Source organism: Anticarsia gemmatalis, chromosome 11 (assembly GCF_050436995.1).
Source record: "Anticarsia gemmatalis isolate Benzon Research Colony breed Stoneville strain chromosome 11, ilAntGemm2 primary, whole genome shotgun sequence".
NCBI lineage: Eukaryota > Metazoa > Arthropoda > Insecta > Lepidoptera > Erebidae > Anticarsia > Anticarsia gemmatalis.
In genome coordinates, this window is record NC_134755.1 from 1,020,787 (window position 1) to 1,045,746 (window position 24,960).

At 34.2% G+C, this 24,960-nt stretch overlaps 1 protein-coding gene across 2 annotated transcripts; it reads right to left on the reverse strand.

The window, feature by feature from the left end:
- Positions 1 to 161: 161 nt before the first annotated feature.
- LOC142976483 (saccharopine dehydrogenase-like oxidoreductase) lies at positions 162 to 24,703 on the reverse strand. Of its 2 annotated transcripts, none has more exons than XM_076119879.1 (9): positions 24,543 to 24,703; positions 21,126 to 21,300; positions 9,465 to 9,658; positions 8,195 to 8,324; positions 7,670 to 7,784; positions 7,133 to 7,219; positions 2,303 to 2,690; positions 1,832 to 1,926; positions 162 to 1,386 (listed from the first exon to the last, which is right to left on the reverse strand). In XM_076119879.1, exons 2-9 carry the CDS (start codon positions 21,298 to 21,300, stop codon positions 1,281 to 1,283), a joined length of 1,290 nt encoding a protein of 429 aa, XP_075975994.1. In that variant the 5' UTR covers positions 24,543 to 24,703; the 3' UTR covers positions 162 to 1,280. The 2 variants fall into 2 exon arrangements, with proteins under 2 accessions (XP_075975994.1, XP_075975993.1); XM_076119878.1 differs by lacking the exons at positions 162 to 1,386; positions 1,832 to 1,926; positions 2,303 to 2,690 and adding exons at positions 2,854 to 4,533; positions 4,813 to 4,907; positions 5,314 to 5,704.
- Positions 24,704 to 24,960: the final 257 nt, after the last annotated feature.

Genomic DNA, 24,960 nt, shown 5'->3' on the forward strand with positions numbered 1-24,960 from the left:
AACTTCTACTTCGTTAACACGTCATAGGTAATGGGCAGGTATTAAGTTTACTCAATGATGAAGTATGTAGGTATGACGGATACATTTAAACTAGACTACTTTGAAGTAGACACTAGTGGACACTTAGTATACGAATAAACGGCAAATAAAACTGTCAAAGATTACCATATAATAATTTATTAAAAAAATAAGCCATCCATTTCATTTATATTTATTACAACATACATATCGTAAGGCATTCCAATGCTCACATCCAAGCATAAAGCACCGTTTAATAATATTATATTAAAACATCAAATAAAACACTAAAAATAATAAAAATATATAAAACTTTGGTATACTAACGCCATCTATTGCAAACATTAGTAACTATTAACGATCAACTGGTGACATCTATATGAGATTTACGTAAACATTTGGACTTGACTAGTTCTGTGAACTGTGGTAGATGGCAGCAGTAGCAAGGGCTGCTAAAGGACTTCTGAGAAAGCAGGCAACGAAAAGCACGTATTTAGAAGAAAGCTAATAATTCCCAATTACTTGTGAAATTGACTTATAAATAATGTTTAAACATCAACTTTGGTTAAATACTAAATAAATTAGAATTATCAAAAGTTTCTACGTTATATATCATTTAAGCAAAGCACGTCAAGTTTGTAAAAGCCTGACTAAAGCCTCAAACAGCTATTTTAATTCTATAGTATCAGAAGCCCCTTATATTGAATACTATTTAAAATCTATTGGTAAATGCTGAATGTAAACCAAAATAATGCGTAAAGATCCACGCAACATGGAACATTTTGCAAATTTTACCAAGTAGGGACACGAAACGCACATAACCATATAGCATGAATTATTCCGCGTATGACTTCTAAATTGGTTGCCATAATAAAAAAAGACTTGTGTCCCTAGGCGCATACATTTTTAGTGAAATGCAGTGAACAATACATAGCCTAGGTACACTCTCTATGTCTTTGCTCTCATAACCCGGTGGGAGGGATAACCGACGCGACCAGTGAGAGGTCAGACACAGGACCGAAGGCTTAACATGCTCTCCGAGGCACGGAGGTCTATGACATCAACTTCCTGACTCCGGGCAATCTGTGAAAAAATCTCAGAAAATACTTTTCGGCCCGACCCAGAATTTGAACCCGAGATTTCTTTTGCGCGGCAGCCGCGCCACAGAGGCAGTCATATTACAGGTATAATTTGTCAAATGATACATAGTTGTTACATCGCATGGAATTACGCACGTTATAACTAAATCTCTAAGTAATAGTTTAAATGTCTCGTTCGCTGACAACCTCGTAGTTGAGATCGTTCTCGTTCAGGTAACGGATGAGATTGGTCGACTTGAACACCGCGCCGGGAGTCATTACACCACCACTGAAAATTTATAAAGTAGCTTTAATTAAAGCTTTACTTGCTTATAAAAATGATTTTTTTACCACGTCAGCTCGCATAATTAAAATACTTAACCAGGTAAGTTGTTTAAGTTCTTTTTGCTTTACAAATAAGAAAAATTCATGTTATATTCACGTCTATCATACCTAAAGGATAATGGTGTCAATATACATACATTTTAGCGTTAATTATTTAGTGTCTTGTAACAAGAAGTGAACTTATCACGAGTACGTATATGTACGTATACGCAACCCACAATAACTTTTGAAAAAATCCTAACAGAAATTAGAAAACAGCACTTTGTTATAATTGGGATTTGAACGTTATGACTGGCAGCCGTTACGCAAATAAAATATTAAGTATTCCTACTATTCTCTTATTTTATGAAGGTTACTTTGTTGACTACAAATGTAGAAAGGCTGCTCACCTTCCGGACAAATGCTCTCGTTCTTTAAGAATGACGACAGCAGAGGACAGCAATGCGACGCAGGTTGCACCGTAGCCTGGGTTGGTACCGGTAACCTGGTGAACAAACATATAAATAAATTAGAAATAACTCATAATAAACACATATCATTAAATATTGTAGTATAAGTGTAGGTAATTAACTAGCCTAGTCTAGTTTTTATAAACCATTCAATTATTTTCTGAATAATATATAGCTAAGAGATATATTATTCAAGGAAATTAGTACTTAATTCATAAAATACAATATTATTGAATATCTATTAGTTAAACGGTTAAAATTTACAGAAAATGTTGACTTCAACATACATACGAATTCTAAGCAAATATTTTGGAACAATCCGCAAAAGCAATCCCCAAAAAAATCTTCCGAATTTTTAAAACACACATAGACATCTTAGTACCAAAAATCAATAAATCAATATCCACTTACCATAACGACCATCTTCTTATTAGGTTTCCCATCAATATCCGTTCCCTTCTTCCACCCTTCACCGATCAATTCGAAAGTAAACTTGCAGGCATTCATTACCGCTTCAGTAGGACCGTCCCGGGACACGAAACCCCATGTAAAGAGCCTTGGGAAGCATAGCAATAACTTCATGAAACATGTCAACCTAGTCATGAGGAATATCATCACTGCGAAGAGGAAAAAGCCAAATGTTCTGAGTAAAGAGCCTGATTCGAAGTACGCTTTGAATTGTATGGGTCGTTGGCCTTCCCGGTGGAATAGGTAGCGCTGTGTTCGGTAGACTACTGACTCGTCTGCGCCTAGGAATGGTAGGTAGTAGTTTCCTTCGCCTTCTTTCTTGTGGATTTTTCTGGAAGAAATGTTTTGGGTTAGTAAATGTAAAGTCTTTTGATGATCATCATTGGCCAGGCCAGTGTTGATGTTTTGATAAGTACTTACTTAAAATAGAAGTTTCTATAGTATTTTTAATTCTATTCAAGAGGGTGACCCGTATGGCCCCTACTAGCAAGCAGAGAGGATTGGAAAGGATTGTAAGTTTTACAAGAGTACTAATGCTATTATTAGCATAAATAAATTGATAGGTGTAAATAAAATAATATTTACGAACATTTGTTTTTTAATATTCTACAATGTGATTAAAAAGTATTGACTACTACATAAATTGAGATGCCGTGTATGATTTAAAAAATGTGCAAATTAAAAATTCTTACTGTACGCTTACAATACTAGACCACAAAACGTTAAGTATTATCACAAATATTTATCACAAAATATAAATAAATCCATAAATGTTGTTTAATAAACAATATTATACAAATACATACATTATTTTAAATACAATTACAATACTAACTTTTACAATAACACAACTAGTGACATCTATGTAACAGCCCTGTTAACTATACTTTGACTAGTTGATCCTATTATTCTGTAGATGGCGCTGACTGCTAAAGCTAATATAAAAATTATCAGTATTGTACTTAATACCATGTTAATACCCTTATATTTGTTAATTATGGCATAATACATAAAACAATATGATAAAACTAATACATTTGCACAAATTCCCTCACTTAAAATGTATATAAAAAACATTAACCTATTATCAACCTTAAAACTATATCAATAATGACAGATCTTAAATGCAGCTATCCATTAGACACAGGCGTTTCAGAGCCGTTCCTACTATAACTAATAACAATTAGAAAGTATTTCACGGGCAAGAATTTTAAAAGATTATTTTCAATATTATCACAAAATTTAAAAAAACAATATTTCAACTAATTGATCTATCTTACGACCGTTTCCTATATTGTACAATCAGTAATGGATAGGCTAGCTTTACATTACCGATGGGTTGCTGACGTTATGGTAAGTGCGACTCTTCACGAGCAACTAAAATAATCCATACTAATATTATAAATGCGAAAGTAACTCTGTCTGTCTGTCTGTTACTCAATCACGTCCAAACTACTGAACCAATTTGCATGAAATTTGGTACATAGATATTTTGATACCCGAGAAAGGACATAGGATACTTTTTACCCCGGGAAAATGACGCATTTCCATGGGAAAATTCAGGTGGCGGACGAAGTCGCGGGTAAATACTTAATAACTATAACAGCCCAAAAATAATCCCTTATTGTAACAATATTATTTTAATTTAATTAAATTGTACTTTCTTCACATCTTTTTAGTTGCCTTCATATCACATGCTGCTTGCAAACAATCTCATCTTTGTTCTAATGAAAATTTTGAATCTAATAATCAATATAATAAAACTCAATATAACATACCTCTCTATGAGCTGCAATCGGTTAACTTACAGTATACGAACTAGGTATATAACGGTAAATACGAGAATGTATAAACATTCGAAAAACCTAGAGTCCTGTCATTCCTATTATAGAAAATTACTTGCGACTACCGTCAAGCAAATAAGACTTTAAATAATTCATGAGTGTGTTGATCCTTATTACATAAAAATACTTATATCTAGAAAATTTCAAAATATGGACGGATTCATTTCAATATAAAGTTTTGTGTTCTTCCTACAGGTGTTCTTGTGAGATCACTGTTGTTATTAGACGATGTTTATCGGCTTGTATATTTCGTATTTCAGATTATTTTCATTCAAGTAATTGATGAGAGTCGTGTCTTTGAAAGCCATTCCCGTTGTCATCACTCCGCCGCTGAAAATATACAGAAAAATTAGACAATTTTCTTAAGAGTAAACAAAATTTTTATGTAAGTATACATTGCGATTCATCAAATTTTGGTTAAGGTAACACAACCAACGCACGCTTAAATATTTAGTAAATCAATGTAAACTAAAACATAAAAGTTTGTTAGTCAAAATAAAATATTTGAAAATTACTTGAGCTATAATTAATGTATTGTAAACCACATTTGATAGGTCAAATTGAAATATTTCATGTTTTCGTCAAACGATGTAAAACAGAACTACTCACGTGCCAGGCATTTTATCACTCTCCTTTAATATGATAATTGCAGATGATAGCAAAGCTACACAAGTAGCGCCATACGCGGGGTTCACTCCAGACACCTGAAAAATGTACGTTACTGTAGAGTGACCTAATTAAAATAATTAATAGAAATTACTAGCCGACTGAAATGAAAAAAGGATATTGTAGATACTAAAGCCTTATCTAGGTGCTATTTTCAGGATAGATTACTTTTACTTATTGATTGTATAAAAGTAAATGTTTTCATTATGCATATAAAAAAAAAATCTTTTAAATTCTTGTGTATTTTATAAACTTCTATAAAATTCAATTAAAGTTTCTGGAAAACAATTAAGCCTTAAGCTTAAGTATACGGTGTACGTAAGTATACGTATATCTACGGGCGTATACGTAACTTCGTATTTGTTATTTACTAACGATATCTAATGTCCGGGAATACGCCCGCTATAAAAATCCATGACCAAAAAAATACCAATAAATACGCACCTTTCCCATAACCCTCTTATTAGGCTTAGTTTTATCAATATCAGCCCCCTCTTCCCATCCCTCCCCAATCATATCAAAACTGAAATACGTATTATTCATCACAATATCAACAGGGCCTTCTTTAGTCACTCTTCCCATAGAAAAGAACTTCGGGTATTTCAACAAAAGATTTCTTGTACAACGCATTTTGGCCATAATGAAAAAGAATGCTCCAGCGAATATGGTCATAATTGTTCTAAAAAATCCACCAGATTTGAAGTAAATTTTAAATTGGATTGGCCTTTCGTTATCTTTGAAATGTAAGTCGTGTTGAGTTCGAAATACTACTGATTCGTCCGCTCCTAAGAAAGGGAGGTAGTATTCGCTGTCTCCGTCTTTCTTGTGCATTATTCTGTAAGGGAGACAAGGATAGATGTATTTTTGTTTTTGTAAACTTGTTAAAGTAACCATCACCTATTTAATGTGGTCTTTGAGAAATGGATGTCAACGGTGTCATATTTACCGCCTTTAAAAATATTTTATAGTATAATATATGACTATATACCTATCTTCATAGTGAGTATATTATGTATGAATAAGCATGTGTTTTAAAAGATTATAAATCCTCTAAATATTTAGATTTGTAAACTAAAAAAAATGTAACTGGTGTATAGAAATGTATATAAAGTTGTCTTTGTCGAACCGATAGATGGCGTTGATGTGTCGATTAAGGTTCATGTTCAGTATTTATAAAGACATCACAATAAAAAGCTAAACTTAAATAATAATATTTAAAGAACTCAAAAATATAAATATGTTATAATAAACTTACTTTCAATATCCATTTCACCATAACTTCATAGGAATTTGTGAATCCAGAGTCAAACACAATGTATGATTGATTTAAATTATCAGAGTCTTTTTTCATCGTAACTCTTCATATATTTAATATTATTTTACGAAAACAATCTTTAGGGACCGTTTCACAGGTTATGAATAAGTGTCACTTAACTTATCTGCTAGATAAGGAGAAAGAATACGTTTCATAAATTTGTTGACATATTACTTTATAGCAAAGTAACAACTTTCCGTCTGATAAGTTATGTGATACTTATTCACAAGTTGTGACCCTGATTGTAATATATTGACTCCGAACATAATAAATAAAATTATTTATTAAACGCAAATCCTTCGTTTTAAGCATTAAATGCATAGTAAAAATAAAATGATAATATTACGCGCAAAATTAGTAATGACTGCGTGCAAAATGGCGTTGATATTCGCAAAATAAATGAATCTGATTCAGTATTACGGCATGCAATTTATGATGAATAATTAAACCGGCATATATAAATACGCTTATAAAGAATTAATTTATTCTATTGTTACAATAGATTGGGTTAATTGAAAATAAATGACCTGTGATATTAAAATAAACAACTTTTTTTTATGTTTAGCTTCGTGGCTATCCCGGCGTTATGCCTAATTCCGCCGAAAACACAGTATGAAATAATATATATCAAAAAATATTTTACAGTCGTATTTTCGTACTAAGCAACCATGTTGAAATAAAAGTCGCAAACATGTGTTTTAACATAAGTACATTTTCAAAGTATAAATAATATTAAAACTCGACTCACGATTACAACTAATTTCGTTAATAGATAAATAAAACTACTTTGATCCAAATATTGTTCAATTAACCCAACCAAATGGAATGACTTTTTATCTAAATACGCAATAAACACCGTAAAATAAATTAATTTAATGAACAGAACTGTTCGCAAACAATTTGCTAATAATTTTACTAGATGGCGTTACATAGGCATAAAGTACTCACTGTCTGCACAGTTTAGGCTTGAGGCTCGGCAGAGGCTCTGGATATAGCTTCTTACGTAACGCTGGTAGTTCATTGTTGTGGGCCACACTGTAATAAAAAACAAAGGCATAAGTATTTATTTTGTCTTGACACATAATATGGACTTTATTTGACATATCATCACGCCTGTTACACTCATAGATCTATGCAGAAGTTAACGAAAATACACTCACGTTTCGCCTTATACAATACTAGTCACATGTGACAACAGGTGACGAGTCTATTGCCATTTTTCAGGTTCGTTACCAAACTAGGCTTCTATAAAAAAAACTGATATAAATTATAAAAGACCAAAAGTACATTATTCGACTCGGGAATCGAACTCAAGACCTCATGATCAGCAGTCGGATACACTACCGTCCAGACCCCAAAGACAATCCACGCAACTACACCTAATCGTCAGTTGATATTCTTAATCAAAAGTATTTTAATAGGCTCTATTAAGTATTAAACTATCTGTTTCTGACGGTAAGTTATTTATTGCGTTAGGACACTTACCCGTGCACCAGCGACTCCCAAGTTCCATAGTTGATGACTCCTCGACCTTCAGCTTTGGCCATCGCTTCTGGAGGTATCTCCGACTTCATGTACGAACGAACTGAATTTAGTGTACCTGAGGAAAAACATCATAACCATTTCAAAGGTTAAAGTGTGTTTTTTCGTTTTGTTTTTTCATTTTCTAAGTGAGGGTAATAGATGGAGGGACAGGTTATTTTGGCAGAGCTGTGAGTCACTGTTCTTCATTTTAAACCCTGTTTTTTATCAAACGTATGTAAAAAGAAGAGCAAGTACAATGACAGTAGAAATCATTTCAATGGTTTTAACGGTGAAAGACACCATTGTGATAAAAACTTGCATGCCTATACAGTTCTTGAAGAAATGGACAGACCGGAACCCGCGCTCAGACAGCGTGGTGGACTCAAAGTCTAACCCTTTCCTCATTCCGAGAAAACACTCTCTTGCCAATCAGTGGGAAAGAACTTAATGGTTTAAAATTTGATTTTATTTATAACAGTGACATACCTTCAAAGTTTTGTTTGAGGAACATAACGCCCATGTCTGAAGGGATACTGTCCCAGCCGCATGCGCTTATGATGTAGACTCCCGCTTCGCACGCCATGTCGTTGTACTTCAGTTGCATTTTCTCCATAAACTTTAAACAAGTGAGAAAACTGTTAAATATTTATATCCATGAAAAGGCACGCCTTCCTTTTTATTACAACCTCCGCACTAAGATTTGCTCTTGTATCGCGGGTCTACAGACGTACAAACAACGGACACAAAGTACAACCAGACCCGAAACTATTATGTGTGGATCGTACAAATAATTGTTCCGCTTGGGAATCGAACCCACGACCTCTCGATCCACTGCCACGGAGGATGTCCGCCGGCTTTTTCTTCAGGGGACGGAGGCTAAATAAGATAAGCATTAACTCAGTCTAGTATTATTATAAATGTGAAAGTAGGTATATCATATTGTTTGCAGCTAAAGCTACCGTAAAGACTTGGATCAAAGCTAACACATAAATAATAATTATTCGTAACTAGGATTATCAAAAGGATCTAGCTAAAAAATCTAGCATAAACTTGAAAATTAATATAATTCAATAAACATGATTCACAAAAAAAAATAATTTAAGTATCTAAAATGAATACTGTTTAATCAATAAGTAACAAGATGAACCGGTTTTTTACTAACATTCGCAGATTATGATGTCACCGTGTCTTAATAAAATCTATTACAGTCCGACTGCCAGACTCGGGCCTGTCCTGTCAATTCACGAGAGCCCATTTAGGTTTTGAATAGGCCCCGACTGATAGACTGCTTTCAAACGAGGGAAATGTATTCATCGCTTCATTTATTTATCGTATGGTTAGTGATCAACCTAGTTTCTAATTATTTAAGCCACCCTGAGGGCCTTTTACATAGCTTAACGACTTCTATTTCTTCTTATCATACAGTTAGTGGTTCCTACAACAACAGAGACTAGTTGTCTACATACTCTCTGATGCACGGCGATACTCAATGCAAATACCACTAAGCAATCACCCATCTTTGGAATGACTGCGCCAAGTGCGCCAACCGCAGAGCTTTTACCGATCTGTAAGCTCAACGTTTCTTTATTATTATTCATTTGAATAACGAAATAAGAAAATTTCGAGTGTTCGACTTTCACAAGGAACAAATATTTGTAGCATCACTACAATCAAGGAGACTCTATTTGTATCGCATGTTTGTATGTTTCTGAAAACTAGTTCTAAAACAGTGTTTAAAAACCCCAAGAAGCCTCACCTGCGGTTCTCCACTAATATCGACGTAATGTGTTTTACTCTCAACGGCGGCTTTAACCACAGGCTCGCCGTACAGCCGGTAAGGGCCGCAGCAGTTCACCAGCACTTTGCACCTAGAACACATGTTCTTGAGCGACTTCTCATCGTTTATGTCCGCTATGATGACCGTCACTGCGTGGGCTGCTGACTTCTTACCTGGAAAATTAAATAAATAGATATATGTCAGAATTATGTGAATTTGTTTGGACTACCCTCACTCATTGGATTCCAAATGGAGCTTGTACTATGGTAACAAAATAACTGATAGACGCGCTTATAGGTATAGATACATTAACAAGCTTTCTTTGCTTCTTTGTATGATAACGGCTGAACCGAATTTGACAAAATTTATTAAGGTGATAGTTGGATTCCCAAGGTCAAACGCAGGTTTTTGAAAGCCTTTTAATTCGAGAATGTCCGAGATCCCTAAATCGAATCCCTTGTACGGTAGTAGGGAAGACAATTCCTAAGCCCCTTTAAAAATAAGTCTATATTTTACCGAAACAACGTGAGAGAAGTTAGACCTTGAGTACTAATTTGGTCTTTGATCATCAAGTTATAATTGTCACTGGCAATATAATTAAAATAATTATTAACATAATATAATCAATATTTATAATTGGCAAGGATAAAATATATTTCATCGTTATTTTGAGTCAAAACTTGAGGAAACAATTAATATTTAACTAATTAATTCTATACATAATAATATTATTAGGTCATCAGACGAAATTATTAATATTTAATGCTAATATAACATTTTAAACTAGAAAGTGAGTCTGTAAAGCTTTCACGGTTAAACTGCTGACCGATTTAACGAAATAAGAAGTTAAAATATATCTGACATACATACATATTGTCACGCCAGATATCTATATCTAAAAGTGTATGCAAAGGTGTATGAAATACAACTTAAAAAAAATGAATCGCCAAATGTGTTGCTAAGCACTAAACTCAAGATGGGCGGAACCGATTTCATTACTTATTTTTGTATAAGCAATATAAAATGAATAATTTTAAAAAATGCGTGATAAAAAAAATAAGACTCAACCATTAGGCTCAGCTAGTATTCTAATACAAATTAGTGAGGAAAGATAGTTTTTTGCCGGACCTGGGAAATCAAACCACATGACCAAACTCGAATACACGACCGCGCCACAAACATATTAGACCGGTCATAAAACACCGAGCATGTTAAAAGATACAGTTTTTGTATACATGATGTTTTTATTTTGTTTATACACGCAAGCGGATAGAACGAGTCGTCTAATTATACCATAAGTCCACAACATAGATCCAAGGTTACTGACTGGACGGCCCCCGCGATGTTTATTTATTAACTTGACAAGTGACAACTTATTTTGGTAAACTAATAAAAAACTATACATGCAATACTTAGTGTCACAGTAGCAAGATGTCTGACACTCGGTAGCTCTATAGTATTCCTAAGGGGAGTTGATGTCATGTCATGTTGATGTTGGAGGGATAGCAAGTTTTTTAAAAAGAATACATTCTTTGCTGACCCCACATTCAATATGGGATAAGGGCAAGAAAAAAGGTAATTCCATCGTATTGACCGTTTGACAGCAAACTTTACTTAATTGAAAAATTAGTTCCTTAGTAGCCCGCTAGGGGCGCTGTACGGTTTTTCATACAAAACAGTTCTCGCTGGCTACTCCGTAGTCGTTAGTCTATAGAATATTATAGATATCGTAGTAATATTATGACCTACTGCAAAGAGTAAATTCATTCTTCATACAAAATTCCTCAGTAGGTACTTGGAAGTCGCTAATTATAGGAAGACTTCATTGATATTCTAAAGTGTTTTTGCCCAACACTGACGCACATTGTTTCCGTTGTCAACTAATGACATTTTCAGTACTTTTTTTCTTATATTCTAAGCCTTAGAATCTAGTTAATTATCATAAAATGTTGTCAGTCATGGTCATTGTAAAAAAATATTAAGAAGCTTTTGTTATACCTATTTTAATGATAATATATTCATTAACTACTATCACAAACTTAAATATAAGTGACAGTGATATTGTGGTATTTATAAACATTAAACTTCTACCTTGTCCCTGGAGAAATAACGGGTGAGTAGCAGAAAATAGTTTTTTGGTACTTGCTATCAGCACCGATTCTTAAGTCTATTAGAGTTACGCAGTTTAAGAATAAGTTTCAAATAGACTGCTAGATAAAGTGACAGTAAATGTATGAAAATCACTGGCAATATTTCATCACGCGAGCTGTTTTATGAAACCAGGCCTAAATTTCCCGGCATCATATATTTTGACAGAAATTGTTTAATTCCAGGATAAAATATTATATTTTTAGAGCATCTGCCCAAAAATTTGTAACTGTCACACACACAGGTCTACATTTGTTTCGTTAGCAACAAACAACAAAATAATATTATCATTCAGACAGTAATCGCTTCTGTCATTTATTGACCTACCCTCGCGACCTATCAACTGAGATAACTCTTCAGGTAAAGTAAATAGCTATATTATGTTATGGAATATTACTGCTTTAACGGTATAATTTTAAATAATAAATCTGCAAACATACATAATGGACTTTTCTTAAACCAACTGTAAATAAATATTTAACCCATTAATGTGCCACTGCTGGGTGAGGGTCTCCTCCCGTAATGAGGGCCGGTTTAGGCCTTGAGTTTACCACGCTGGCCAAGTGCGCGTTGGGAAACTTGCAGACTTTCAAGAACTGTTCTAAAGAACACTCAGGCATGCAAGATTGCAACACGGTGTTTTCCTTTGCCGTTGAAACAACTGATGATTATTTCTAATACACACAATACATAGTCTCGACATGTCATAGGAGCTATCACGCCGTTTTGGACTACAACGGGTGAAAAATAGGAGACGCATGTGAGAAAACCACGGAAGACAGCTAGTTATAGATACTCTTGCTATAATTTATTTTATTCCCATTTGCAGGTTCGAATAAAAAATCTAGCTGCCATCTACGGAAGGTAATTATAAAACTAAGCTCTTCGATAAAAACATGCATTAGCAATAAAAAACATAATTAGTAGTTGCCTATTATTCTTATTTTAGGCTCTTGACAAAAAAAACTAGATAATTAGCAGTATTCGTTCTAAAACAATGTTTCTATTCTAATTATGCACTTTATTATGTATGTTAGTTGCGGTAATTAATTCGATATAGCCCATTGTTTCAGAGTCATCATTTGTTATTGTTACGACTGAAAACTAGGCTTCATTTGATTGCATTATATTCTTGAAATACTTAATTTAAGAGTGTAGCTTAGAAATCTGTAACATAAGCCCCCACCGTCGCGCCCCGCAATTCATTCCAAGTGATTCTAAAAGTCGTTCATTAGGATGAAGCGAAATTATTCACTTGACGGCAACCAGCCCCTATATTATATTATGTAAAACTAATATAGAGCTACCAATTGCTAACTCTCCATGTAATACGTAAGTGGTTTCGGGATGCTACTTAGAATTTTCTAAAGACATGAAATGAATATTCAAAAACCTTTTCGTCTCAATTTAATTCAGGAAAACAGCTGTAGTCTATTATATCTACCATATTGTTAGTTTATTGATGCACTTCTCAACGCATTCGTTAGCAACTGTTTCTATTCCAAATCATAGAAAAAAGTAAGAATTCATTAGACGTATCTAGCTAATTGCATTCTATAGAAGTATAGACTGTAGATACACCAGTGGTACCCAACCTGTGGTCTACGAAAACAGTACAATTCTTTATAGTCGTAATTTATGTGATTTAAGAAGACAGTCGATTCTGACTCTGACTCTAGAAGTTAAAAGTAGAATTCTTTAAACACAGTTAAAGAACCCTCATGTACACAGTTTCCATACAATGTTTTTTAACATACATCTATCATTTTTTTATAATAAGCACATAAATTGCGTGGGAACAGGATACTTAATAAATACCATTCAACTATAGCAGCAAATCTAAATTCGGTTCTCGACAGATCAATAATTGTATTCAGTTTTCTATCATAATAACAGTGCAAGTAATCAATGTAAAGTTTTCCCAGGCTACGAAAAGGTTTACAACCCCGACTCGGCACCATAGTTCATAGAAAAAACTCCAATCAAGAACGTACGCGAGTTGATTTATTCCACACAACAACACAGTTATGAGAATAGTTGAAAACTTAAAGAAACATTGAACAGTGTTTGTATGTTTGTTATACCACTAAGCTATAACAGCGAATCAATCTTAGATCCGTAAATAATTCTAGACATTCAGTCAAGCAATCAATATAAAGTTGTTTCGAAAAGGTTTGAAACTCCGACTCGGCACCATAGTACTATAGTACTTATTATTCTGTGACCATAGTTCATAGAAAAAACTCCAATCAAGAACGTACGCGAGTTGATTTATTCCACACAACAACACAGTTAGGAGACTAGTTGAAAACTTAAAGAAACAATGAACATTGAACAATGTTAGAGTATTTGTTAGTACTTAGTACTTAGGACAAATAGCTAATTTATACAATGCAGTATTTGAATAATGAAGTAATAGTATGTTTTTTAAGTAAACTTCCTAGTAGTGTATGGACAAAGGTCATAGTTGAAGATCTTGTCTGTTATATCTGTAGGTTTAAGGCAGAATGTAGACGTTTATGAAAAAAAATGTACGAAATACACCATTTACAATGGTAGTCCATAGCCGGTTGCGCTCACCGGTCGGTAAACGATCTGTAGAAGATAAGAAACCCTCGTCGCGGCCATTCCACAGATGGGTGTCCGCATAGTAGTAAGTATTTGAATTGGGCGTAAAAAGTCGGTCCCGGTTGTTGTCAATCAGGATAACAGTCGTTAAGCCACGTCAAAGGTCTTCGAGCGGCTTAAACAAGTTGAAAACCCAAAAGCACTAATTATTTTAGAATATCTTAATGCTAATCTATGCCAAAATGTCTTTAATAAACTAAAACATAAGGCCACTACAATAGGATGCTTCGTATTTCTAACTTCCTGAATTGCACCTGTCATATTTATATCTAAACCAAAGAATAAATTACAAGATCTTAGTAAACAATGCCATTATAAAATAATCATCTACCTACACTACTAAGTGATGAAGCGTTTTTGTTCTTAGTAAACAAACTAGTTAGGTATTTTGTTATAAAATACTAGGTATAAGATGTAATTAGTCTGTATAAAGAAAAAAAAGCAGACATTTATAAACAATGCTGCCGAGACAACAGTAGGTAATAAGTGCATTTGATACCAACGAAAATATGACATAGTGACGTCACTACGTCGTATTTCTATACTAAAATGTGTTTTTGATAAAGAGTAACTGATTTGACTGGTAGGCAACTACCCTATTATTTCTAAGTTAAGGCAATATTCATTTATTTTCCCGTAAATAAGGGCAAATCTATTACATCACACCTACATCATATATTATCCAACAGCTTCGTTTGTAGGTCTCGGCATTCGTTTCTTCAACAAGCTTCCAAAGCACATCATGGATTTACCCCTGCTAAAATTCAAAGTTGCTGTTAAGGAACATCTCGTTAGGAAAGCTTATTACAGAATTGATGAGTATCTAAACGACAATAGCTCTTGGGATTAGTCGCTCGCTTGATTATGATTCTTTGAAATTAGGGAACTTTGCTATAAATTGTATAAACTCAGTAGCAGTAGGTCTAAATATTGTAAAATATGGGCAATTAATGATGCAAATAGGTGATGTTACGTACAATTTGATGTTATTCATAAAACTGTCACTTTTTTCTTTTATAATGTTCACAACCAGTGTGCTCACTTGCTGCCCATATTCTTATTATCACATGCTAGTAGGTGCTCCCAACATACGGTATGATCAGAGACTAATAAATAACCTAGCTATGTTCATTTAACTTAATTGACGTTTAGTCTATATCGCTGATTGTTGGCAGCTCCTCGCATGATCAATTATTGTATCAACCACATTGTAAAACTTTTTGGCGATTGAAAAGAGTGGCCGTGAGTTTCTCGCTAGCTCTTCTCATAAGGCTCTACCCCCTTTCCGAGCTAGTGGTAGATTCAGTAATTGTAACGACTATCATAAGTGTCAATATTTGACCTAAATGAATAAATGATTTGATTTGAGCTAACTATTTCTACCTATCTGAAACGAAAACGTCACAATAGTAATCCGATATCATCACTTATTCACTCACACACTTACTATAGTTTTATACGGAACATGAGCACGGATGGACTGCAAATTAATATCGATTGATTCACAATGAGCTATGTTAGCCGGTCAATGATCCCAGTGTATCGGAAATGCATTACCATTTGTATTGAGACTCTTGAACAGATAGAGGTAAAAGCAATTAAGACAATGTATTGATCTTTAGGTTTGAAAGGAGAGTTGGAAAGTTTTGTTAATATATGTCTAACTCTTCAATGATGTGTAGTGTGTATTATAATCATTTTAGATCTTTGTAACGATTTCTTGGACAACTTTTGAGATCTATTTCTCTTGAAAAAATACTATAGTACTATATCAAGAGACTCTTCTTTGCAAGGGTCGCGGCTTCGTGGAGGTAAACAAAAATCAGAATTTCATCAAATGCGTGATTGATACAGCTCTACGTTATTTTGTAAATATACAGAATTCAGATAAATCTTGCATGCCTGTCTCTCTTCTAAGTAGTTAGATAGGCTCCACAATGTGGACTACATTCATTCTTATCCTAGAGAATGGAGAATATTCCTTGGAATGGAACAGTAAAACATAAGTTTCTACATCATATTGTTGTAGTGACCGCAAAGTGAGGTTAAAATGCCTTTCCCCTAATGCCAAAAAACAAACCAAAAAACAATAAAATAAACCAAAACTATAACAGCAATCTTGACAAGCATACAAAGTAGCATTTGTTTTTTATAAGTATAGATTTAGTAATTATCAACTCATTGTCTTGGTAACTAGATATCATTATGTATGTCTGTATTACAAATAGTATGTACCAACATATTATCTATAATGACTAAGTAATCAAGGTCATTATTATTGTTTTTTTTTTCAAGCATTATCTACGTAAAATTCCGAGCGCCTCATGAGTGCAGTTTTATAGATAAACAACTGGCGGACTGTTTGAAACAATGATTGAACTTTGCACTTGGGAGGAAGTTAGTCATTAAAGCGAAACAGAATAGCTCGATTTAGATCACTTATATTCAGACCAGCAACTTAGTAGAGAGGCGTCGAGAGCTTTGTGTGCAGTAGCGTAGCTCTCTACGGCATGGCTATACGGTGCAGCCGCGTTGGCCCCCGAGCCCAGAGTGGCCCCGGCCCCTGATCAATAAACCATTTACTTTATTGTGTCAATTAGTTTAGATGTAGAGGGCCCTAGTTTACTTTTTTGCACCAGGGCCCCAGACTTTTCAGCTACTCTGCTGTCTGTGTGCATGATTCGCGGCTGGCGGAGGTACACAAAATTCTGCATTGAGAACATTAGTGAGTAGTGACTCGTAGGCGCATGCAGCTAACTGTGGCCTATTTGGTGCAGCTACTTTTTTTTGGATAAACACATAATTATTTATTATAATCTGGGCAAAACGTGCTTTCCAAGGTTCTCTAATCTCCCTACTTACTTGCCAACTATATACAAAAAAAAGTATATATCTTTATTAGTTTGCCTTAAAAATTATAACGTAGGTGGATAAATTCGGCATGAATAATAAATTATGAAGTCATTTTATATTAAAAAACAGGTAGACTGGATGAGCCAAAGTTAATAAAAACAGCTAGAGGCTCATAGCTTTGATTTAAGTCTAAGCCCCCGAACGCACTAGCGGTAAGACGCGGGAACGGCTAGCCGCGCGGTTACAATTCAGTAAACAACCGCCATGACGGTTAAGTGGCAGTTCACAGGCGTTTGCATATGAAACTGTAACCGTGCGGCTACTCACTATTCTACTTATTTAATTATCTAAATGAATTACACAATTTACGCAATTAATTACTAAGCATTCAATAAATTAAAATGCGGCCATTGAATTCAATACTAATATGAATACCAAAGTAGCCACGTTACATCATTATGTTAAAGTTAAACTGCGGCCAGAATTTGATCGTAATTCTTACATTTTTATAGATATTTAGCAAGTGATTCATTATTGAAACTAGATACGTATTATAAATTAATAATGTTCAGTTGAGGAAGCAATACTGGAAATATCATGACCTTTGAATAGACACATGATAGTTCTTTAAACAGTTTTTGAACTGATGCAAAGCCCCCAACCATCACTTTGCAACTGTAGAGAGACTACGTAGACCTGGGTCAGAAAAGAGACCATGGAGGTCCAGAAGGAACTCCAGAACCATTCCACAGTAGCAGCAAAAACACGGTACTATATTTTTTTTACTGATACATATACCACCTTCGCATCACGCCTTTTTGTCAGAACATAGATAGCTCTCTCGACACTTTGGTAAAAAAAAGGGTCGAAAATCCTACGATATCGTGAATTATGTAACACATAAACAGTAGTTATTTAAGTCCATGTCGCGGATATAATCAATAAAATTCTAAAAAAATCTTACACGATCATAAAAATTACTAAACGCGCAACAGCACGTGTAAAAAATCAATCGACCTTCACCCACACCTTGAGACTCAAACTCATATTTGGCAGTTATAAAATTAACAGCAAGAAAATATCATATTCGAACACCTCTATAATTATATGTTTAGGAATAAGTAATATTACATAGGTAGCTATTATCTTCTGCATTGTAAAGAAACCGCGCAGCGTCTGTCTGTTTTTCTGCTTGCCAACTCAAAAACTACTGACACAATTTTCATGCGATTTTCATGAATACACGAAGTGATTCAAAGGATTTTTAAAAGGTTTTGGGTAAATTCGATACAATATAAGCTAGCGCGAACAATGTCGGCTTAATTTGTTATTGTGGCATGAGATGTATGTGATGAATTTTCCTATTTTAGAATTACCACAATGTTTTAAATAGTTACAATTTATAAAAATGCGTACTCCTAAAAGGGTAATCATATGTCATAATTATATCCATAGATGGTCCAAAAATGTTTGAAACTACATAATTCTAGTAATTTCGGTATAATTATCTTAGATATTTGGATTAAATATATCTTATTTTATGTAGACTATGTAGGTATATAGGTTAACCAGGTAGGTAATTTAGGAATAAGCATTTGAACTGTAATTAGTGCCGTAATGAGTCTATAATTATGTTAATCGAGGAGGTCATACCACTTGTAATAGTTGAAAATAAAGTTGAATAAAAAACCGTCGATGTAACCTTATGTTTTTTGTTACCTTTAAATTATATGTTAGCAATGACCAGTTGAAGAATAATCCTATGTACAGGGTACAGGATACATACGAGAGAAGCCAAGCACAAATTCGTCTACTTTCAAGCCTCGTGAGAGTGTGGGCCAAACGTGGGTAGCCTTAGGTTATAGACTGAATAGTTTTATATATTGGGCATGCTTCTTAACCCAGAAAGACGGAGGGGTTAGGTCTCGAGTCCACCACGCTTGCCAAGATCGGGTTGGGGACTCTACATACCTTCAACCGTTTCAGAGAACTCTCAGGCATACAAGGTTGCATCATTAGTATTTCATCATATTTGATACTAAAAATATTATTTTTTAGTCAACTAACAAAAAAGTTTATTCGTTTTTTTTATTTGCATTATAATGGTGTACGAATAAACTGGTTTCTATGACGTTCACAAAACATGAAATACGCCGAAGCATGTTTTGACTGCACGTGTTTTAGACACAGAAAAGGTGAACTTGCTTTAAGAATGTGTGGTGGGTTCGATTTCCGGTCGAAATACAAATATGTTTTTTTAAGTTTACTTTCAAATTGTAAACAAGAAAACATTATTACTATTAAATATTTGAAAAATACAAATAGATGACCTATAGTCAGCGCCAAAAATAGCTTAACACATTTTAATGTAGATAATTCAATCAGAATATTAAAAAAGTAGGTATACATTATTGAAAATAATAACTGTTTAAAAAAAACCTCCAGTAATCTGTCTGGCAGACAGACAGTAATTACTATAATTGCAAGAGTCAGCAGGACACGAAATACCAAGAAATATAAATAATTAGTCTCATACAGGGTCAGATCAAATATGTAGGTACTATGAAAACAAACACTAGCCTAGAAAATACTAGAAATATATCTAGACTTAATTCTAGGCATATTTCTAGATTAGTTGAGAATTAGTGTCGCAGTTCAATGCACGGGGACATCATCCTACTTCATTTTATACATGCGAAAATTTGTGATGGTAAGTTTTTGTATGTATGTTTGTTACTCTTTCACGCAGAAACAAATTTAACGAATTTGGATGACACATAGGGCACTTTTTTAACCCGAGTAATCATTTCACGAGCACAAAATCGCGAGCGGGACCTGGTATTTAATAATTAAATAATGAATCGAGTCCATCTTTAAGTCTTTATACAACCATATTAAGTACGGCTTATTAAATAAATATAGACGCAAAATAACTACACCTTTGATACGATCGCTAATATTAATTGCTATACGAGTCACGTGAAGCTCACTCCACAATTAATGTAACAATGTGCGAGGGAAAAAAATATGATTGCACAAAAATACATAATAAACATCGTCATTGACTCATTGAACTAAACCCGTGAAGGGTAAATATCCAATATTACACACATGTGAAATATTACTGAATTTGCATTTTTAATTAAAGGTGCATAGTGTGCATATTGCAGACGCTGCGCTTAGCGCATAACAAATTGTAGGTAGGTAGGTACTAGGTACACGTGTATTCTTGTTCCCAGTCTAAATTGCACGTCCCCGTTTCCACCTGTGCTTACGACTACGCGTCTGTAATGCCTGAACTAGGGCTAAGTCTAAAGATTATACGATATCACCTGGCGGGTGGGATACAGTAACCGCGCAGTTATGTCTGAACGATAACTCATGCATTCTGGATGCGATTCTGGAATCGTGCGGTTCCGCCGTGTAAACTAGCTCTTAAATTTTTAGCCATAACGCAGTCGCGTAGCGTGCATTGGCGGGACCCCGTATAAAAAATTGTTTGGGGGCCCTTATATTGTTTGGGGGTAAAGATTTTTCACAAATGAAAATTATATTAAATAATAATAAAAAATATAATAATGATTATTATTTATTTTTCCTTACACACTTTTGGGGGCCCCGTAGCCCGGGGGCCCCGTGTAATTGATACGGCAGAATTGGCGGCAGCTACGCCCCTGCCATAACGTCAAGCAATCCACGATAAAATGCATGACGACATTTAACATTAAAAATTAAGCCTTGGCTTTCTAACTGCGGGGCCAGGGTCTCCTCCCGTAATAAGGGTAGATTGGGCGTTGAATCCACCACCCTGGCCCAATGTCGGTTGTGGTGATGATGTTAGATTATTAGACTATGATCACGCAAGACGCAAAGGCTTCCAAAACAGATGCTAGTGTACGCTTCAATCTTTCATTGGCCTGTTATTCATCTATTACGGTGGCATCAGATAGAATTAGTACACTCCGCTCCAGTGGCGTCAGTGGACTGATACGATATAAAAGCAGTACTCACCAGTCTTCTGACCAACTTCCTTCATCAGCTCGGCAAGTTTCTTGTCAGATCGGCCGGCGACGCCCCAGGAGCGTATGTTGTACTTCTCCGCGAACTCCATCATGTGTATCACGGTCTGTTTGCCCGTGAACCCCGTGGCTCCGAAGATTACCAGGTCTAATCTGTCCCACGACATCTGCGAAGAAAATAAAAAAAATATATTTATCCATAAATTTTCAAAAAATTATATTTCAAAATAAAAAGACGAAGAGATTGCTTTAGTACAGTTGAAAACACTTTCATATTCTCGTGAAACTTTCGTATTTTTGTACCATGAATTCTAACGCAATGCATAATATTTATTCGATGATTGAATTAAAATCTCTATTTGACTTGATATGCGATAGAAACACAGCATTTATTGATGACTCAGAGTCGAAAAGATCTGCGTTATGAAAAGGTTGAAGTTCTTGGGTCCATGAAGGTAGTGGAATGATTATCTAAAATCAAAAATACTTTATGTACCTATTTTATGTGTTTTTAACATGTCTCCAATATAAAATGAATAAATACTGACATACCTACCCAAAGAATAAAAACACTACGTGTATATGCTCTAAGAACTGAATATAAATAAAGGTTGTTCTAAAAATATGCTTACGTCCTTCGTAAAGTCATCAAACTCACCAATATTGTACCTACCTACCTACTTCACTATTATAATAAGTACCTACCTACCTAAATAATTTTAGGTTTAAAAAACCTGCAGTTCTCTACCTATTCCCTACAGTAATTTCACTCCTATGGTGACGGCTCCGCTTAATCGTAGCGCGTTTTTTTTTATCTGATCGGCAGTGTCAGAAAACAGCACATTTGAACGAAAGCAAACACTTTTCAGCTATAGGTATTTCGATTTACATGAAACACATCGTACCTATAGTGAATAATATCGCAAAATGTGGTCACCATCGTTATCGTCATTGCAATTGCGATTTGCGTAGGCCAAATATGTTTTATTTTCACGATATGTTTTTACACAGGACAATTTGCTCTTAATGTATATTTTCAAAATAAGTATAAAATACTAGTTATTATTTTATTAGGTACTCTTTGAAATAAGGTCCGAAAACCCCAGTAGGCCCAGTAGGTGAGTAGCATATAATTAGTAATACGATATTCAAACAAAACTAACTGAAACAATACAGGATAAATGATAATTTACATAATTATCATACCTATAGGTACATAAATAACTGCTATTGACTGTACATTGGAGATAATAAAGGAAAATATATATACGAGGGGTCTTTATAATCGCAATCGAAGCAAAAACTGCGTTTTTATAATTTTCGTCAGTCTGCCATTCTGCATGTTTGAGTCGTATTTCATCGTTTCGTAATGTTTCATGAAATGTAAAAAACATTTTTTAACCCATATTTACCCATAGGAGGAGCTCGTGGCTTAGTTAACAACAGCCGCGCGGATCGATCTCTGAGGTTAAGCCATGCTTGCCGAGGTTGATTTGTGGATGGGTGACCATCTTATACATATCGAGCTCCTCCGTGTTTCGGAAGGCACGTTAAATTGTGGGTCCCGGCTGTCATTTTCGAAGATCTTTGACAGTCGTTAACAGTAGTCAGAAGCTTGAAAGTCTGACAACCAGTCTTACCAAAGGGTATCGTGTTATCCCAGGTAACTGGGTTGCGGAGGTCAGATAGGCAGTCGCTCCATGTAAAACACTGATATTTAGCTGCAACTGGTGAGACTGGAAGCCGACTCCAACATAGCTTGGAAGAAAGGCTAAGCTGATATATATATATATATATTTAAAGCAGATTTCCGACCAACATATACTAAAAAAAAATACGAAAACAAGCTAAAAATGCCATGTTCTCTGACCTAAGGAAAGTCTAACTACGCATGTTTTATTTTCGCCGCCTGTAAATTATTTTACCTTAATTTTACACGAGTGAAGCCACAGGCAGTGAGCAGTAGATATATTTATTGTAAACAAGTTTTTCTGTACCTGAAGATCATTAGTATTCAAGATTTACTATGGATTTATTCAATGAAGTGTTCAAAGAGTGTAAAAAAACAGAATGATTTATTTATAATTGAAAACTTCTTTTAAGGTCTTGTAACTGATAATAAATATTTATATAGGCTCTGAGCATGGAATAATCAAGTTGTTTTTGAAAAATAGTTTTTGCATAACATTATGACAAAACCTATGGGAGTAGATTTATCACTACAGATTCAAGTCAAAATACTTTCAAAAAAATGATAAATACTTAGGTTCATACATAAAAAGACATCATTTTCTCATAGGTGTAGATAGAGATCAGAATGCCACTTGGTACAACCATACAATCTACCATAAATAATATTTTTTATTCCTGCCTAATAAATAATTTTTGCAAGTCATTTGGTTATAATGTGGAGTTGTTTTTAGAAAAAAAAATGCCTGACCAGATCTTCAACTATATCTATAGTCAATTTCATCAAAATAGGTTCAGCAGTTAAGCTCAAAAGATTAAAATACTGACACACAGACTTTTCTGCCTTTGCATTTTCATTATTTTTAGTCACAAAATAATAATTTCACAATCACCATGGAAATTACATTATCATCACTACATGACACAGTCATTCATAATATGAACTGAAGCAGAACAAATTACTCTCAATCAAAGAATAATGTCATGAGAAAACTATAGTATTATTTTTACTATAGAAATATATTATTAAATTTAATTTTATATAGAATGAGTTATTCAAATGAAATGTCTTTTCATTAAAATTTTGAAGTAAATAGGTATCTATTATAATGTGCATATTCATATTTATTACTAGTTATTTATTCCATAAATTGTATGAAATATAACAATCAGTAGGTACAAATAGAAAAAGTTAATTTGATTTATAATATTCTTCAGGTGAAACCTATTAGGTATATACCTACCTACCCCATTACTTTAAAATATAAACAAAATGTAAAATAGACATTTTTATATTTTGCTTATCATTGTGTGTGTATTTACAGTTAGATTCGGATAAATCTAATTTTCAAACTTTAGTATTCTATACCTGGTTAATGTCGCAAAATTTACGAATTTTATATTAGATAGAACACACAATTTAATAGGCAAATAAGCAGTTGCGGTCGGAAATATCTGCGGGTAGAATTTGCGCTTTTCTTGCATTATGCCATTGAATCCCTATCACGAAATAGTGATGTAATTGTCGTAAATATATTTTAATCACGTAAACGGATTAAAAACCCTTCTCTACAGTACTATTCTACATTGCTTATCAAGAAACCACCGGTCTATTGCTATAAATAGTGGTCTTATCGGAAACTTAAAAATAAATACTCATATTTTGTTGATAGTTGCACGTAACAGAATATTTTTTGGTTAAATAAACAATCATATGTACCTTGAATGGTTAATCAGTAGTTCGCTTAAGAAACACAATATTTTTTCACTGTTCTTTAAGTTAAATCGCAAATGGATTTATTTTTTAATCAAACCCGGCGCGCAACTCAACGGACCGACACAACAAAAACAACTGGTGCCGCTAGGGAGGTGACTGACGCTTATAAATCGATTAAAGACTTCCGAGGGCGATGACGTTTTCGGACGATTTTTTAATGCGAGCTACTTTAAAACATTTAGAACGGCTCTCCTATCCCAGACATGGGTTGACACAGATGGTTAACTAAATAAATATTATATAGCAATATATTTACCGAAGTTGGCATTCCCGCTCCCATTTTGTTAAAACTGTTAACAGTAACTGATCTATTTTAAGATTATTAGACCGCAACATTATATTTGTCGATGAGGATAATGAT

What these genes read in the sequence shown, in the direction of transcription:
- LOC142976483 (XM_076119878.1), bottom strand. Translation starts at nt 21,300, where the DNA reads ATGTCGTGGGACAGATTAGACCTGGTAATCTTCGGAGCCACGGGGTTC. An exon ending in ATATTAGTGGAGAACCGCAG is followed by an intron (nt 8,325 to 9,464) that starts GTGAGGCTTCTT and finishes ACTTGTTTAAAG; the next exon opens with TTTATGGAGAAAATGCAACT. An exon ending in CCTCAAACAAAACTTTGAAG is followed by an intron (nt 7,785 to 8,194) that starts GTATGTCACTGT and finishes GTTTTTCCTCAG; the next exon opens with GTACACTAAATTCAGTTCGT.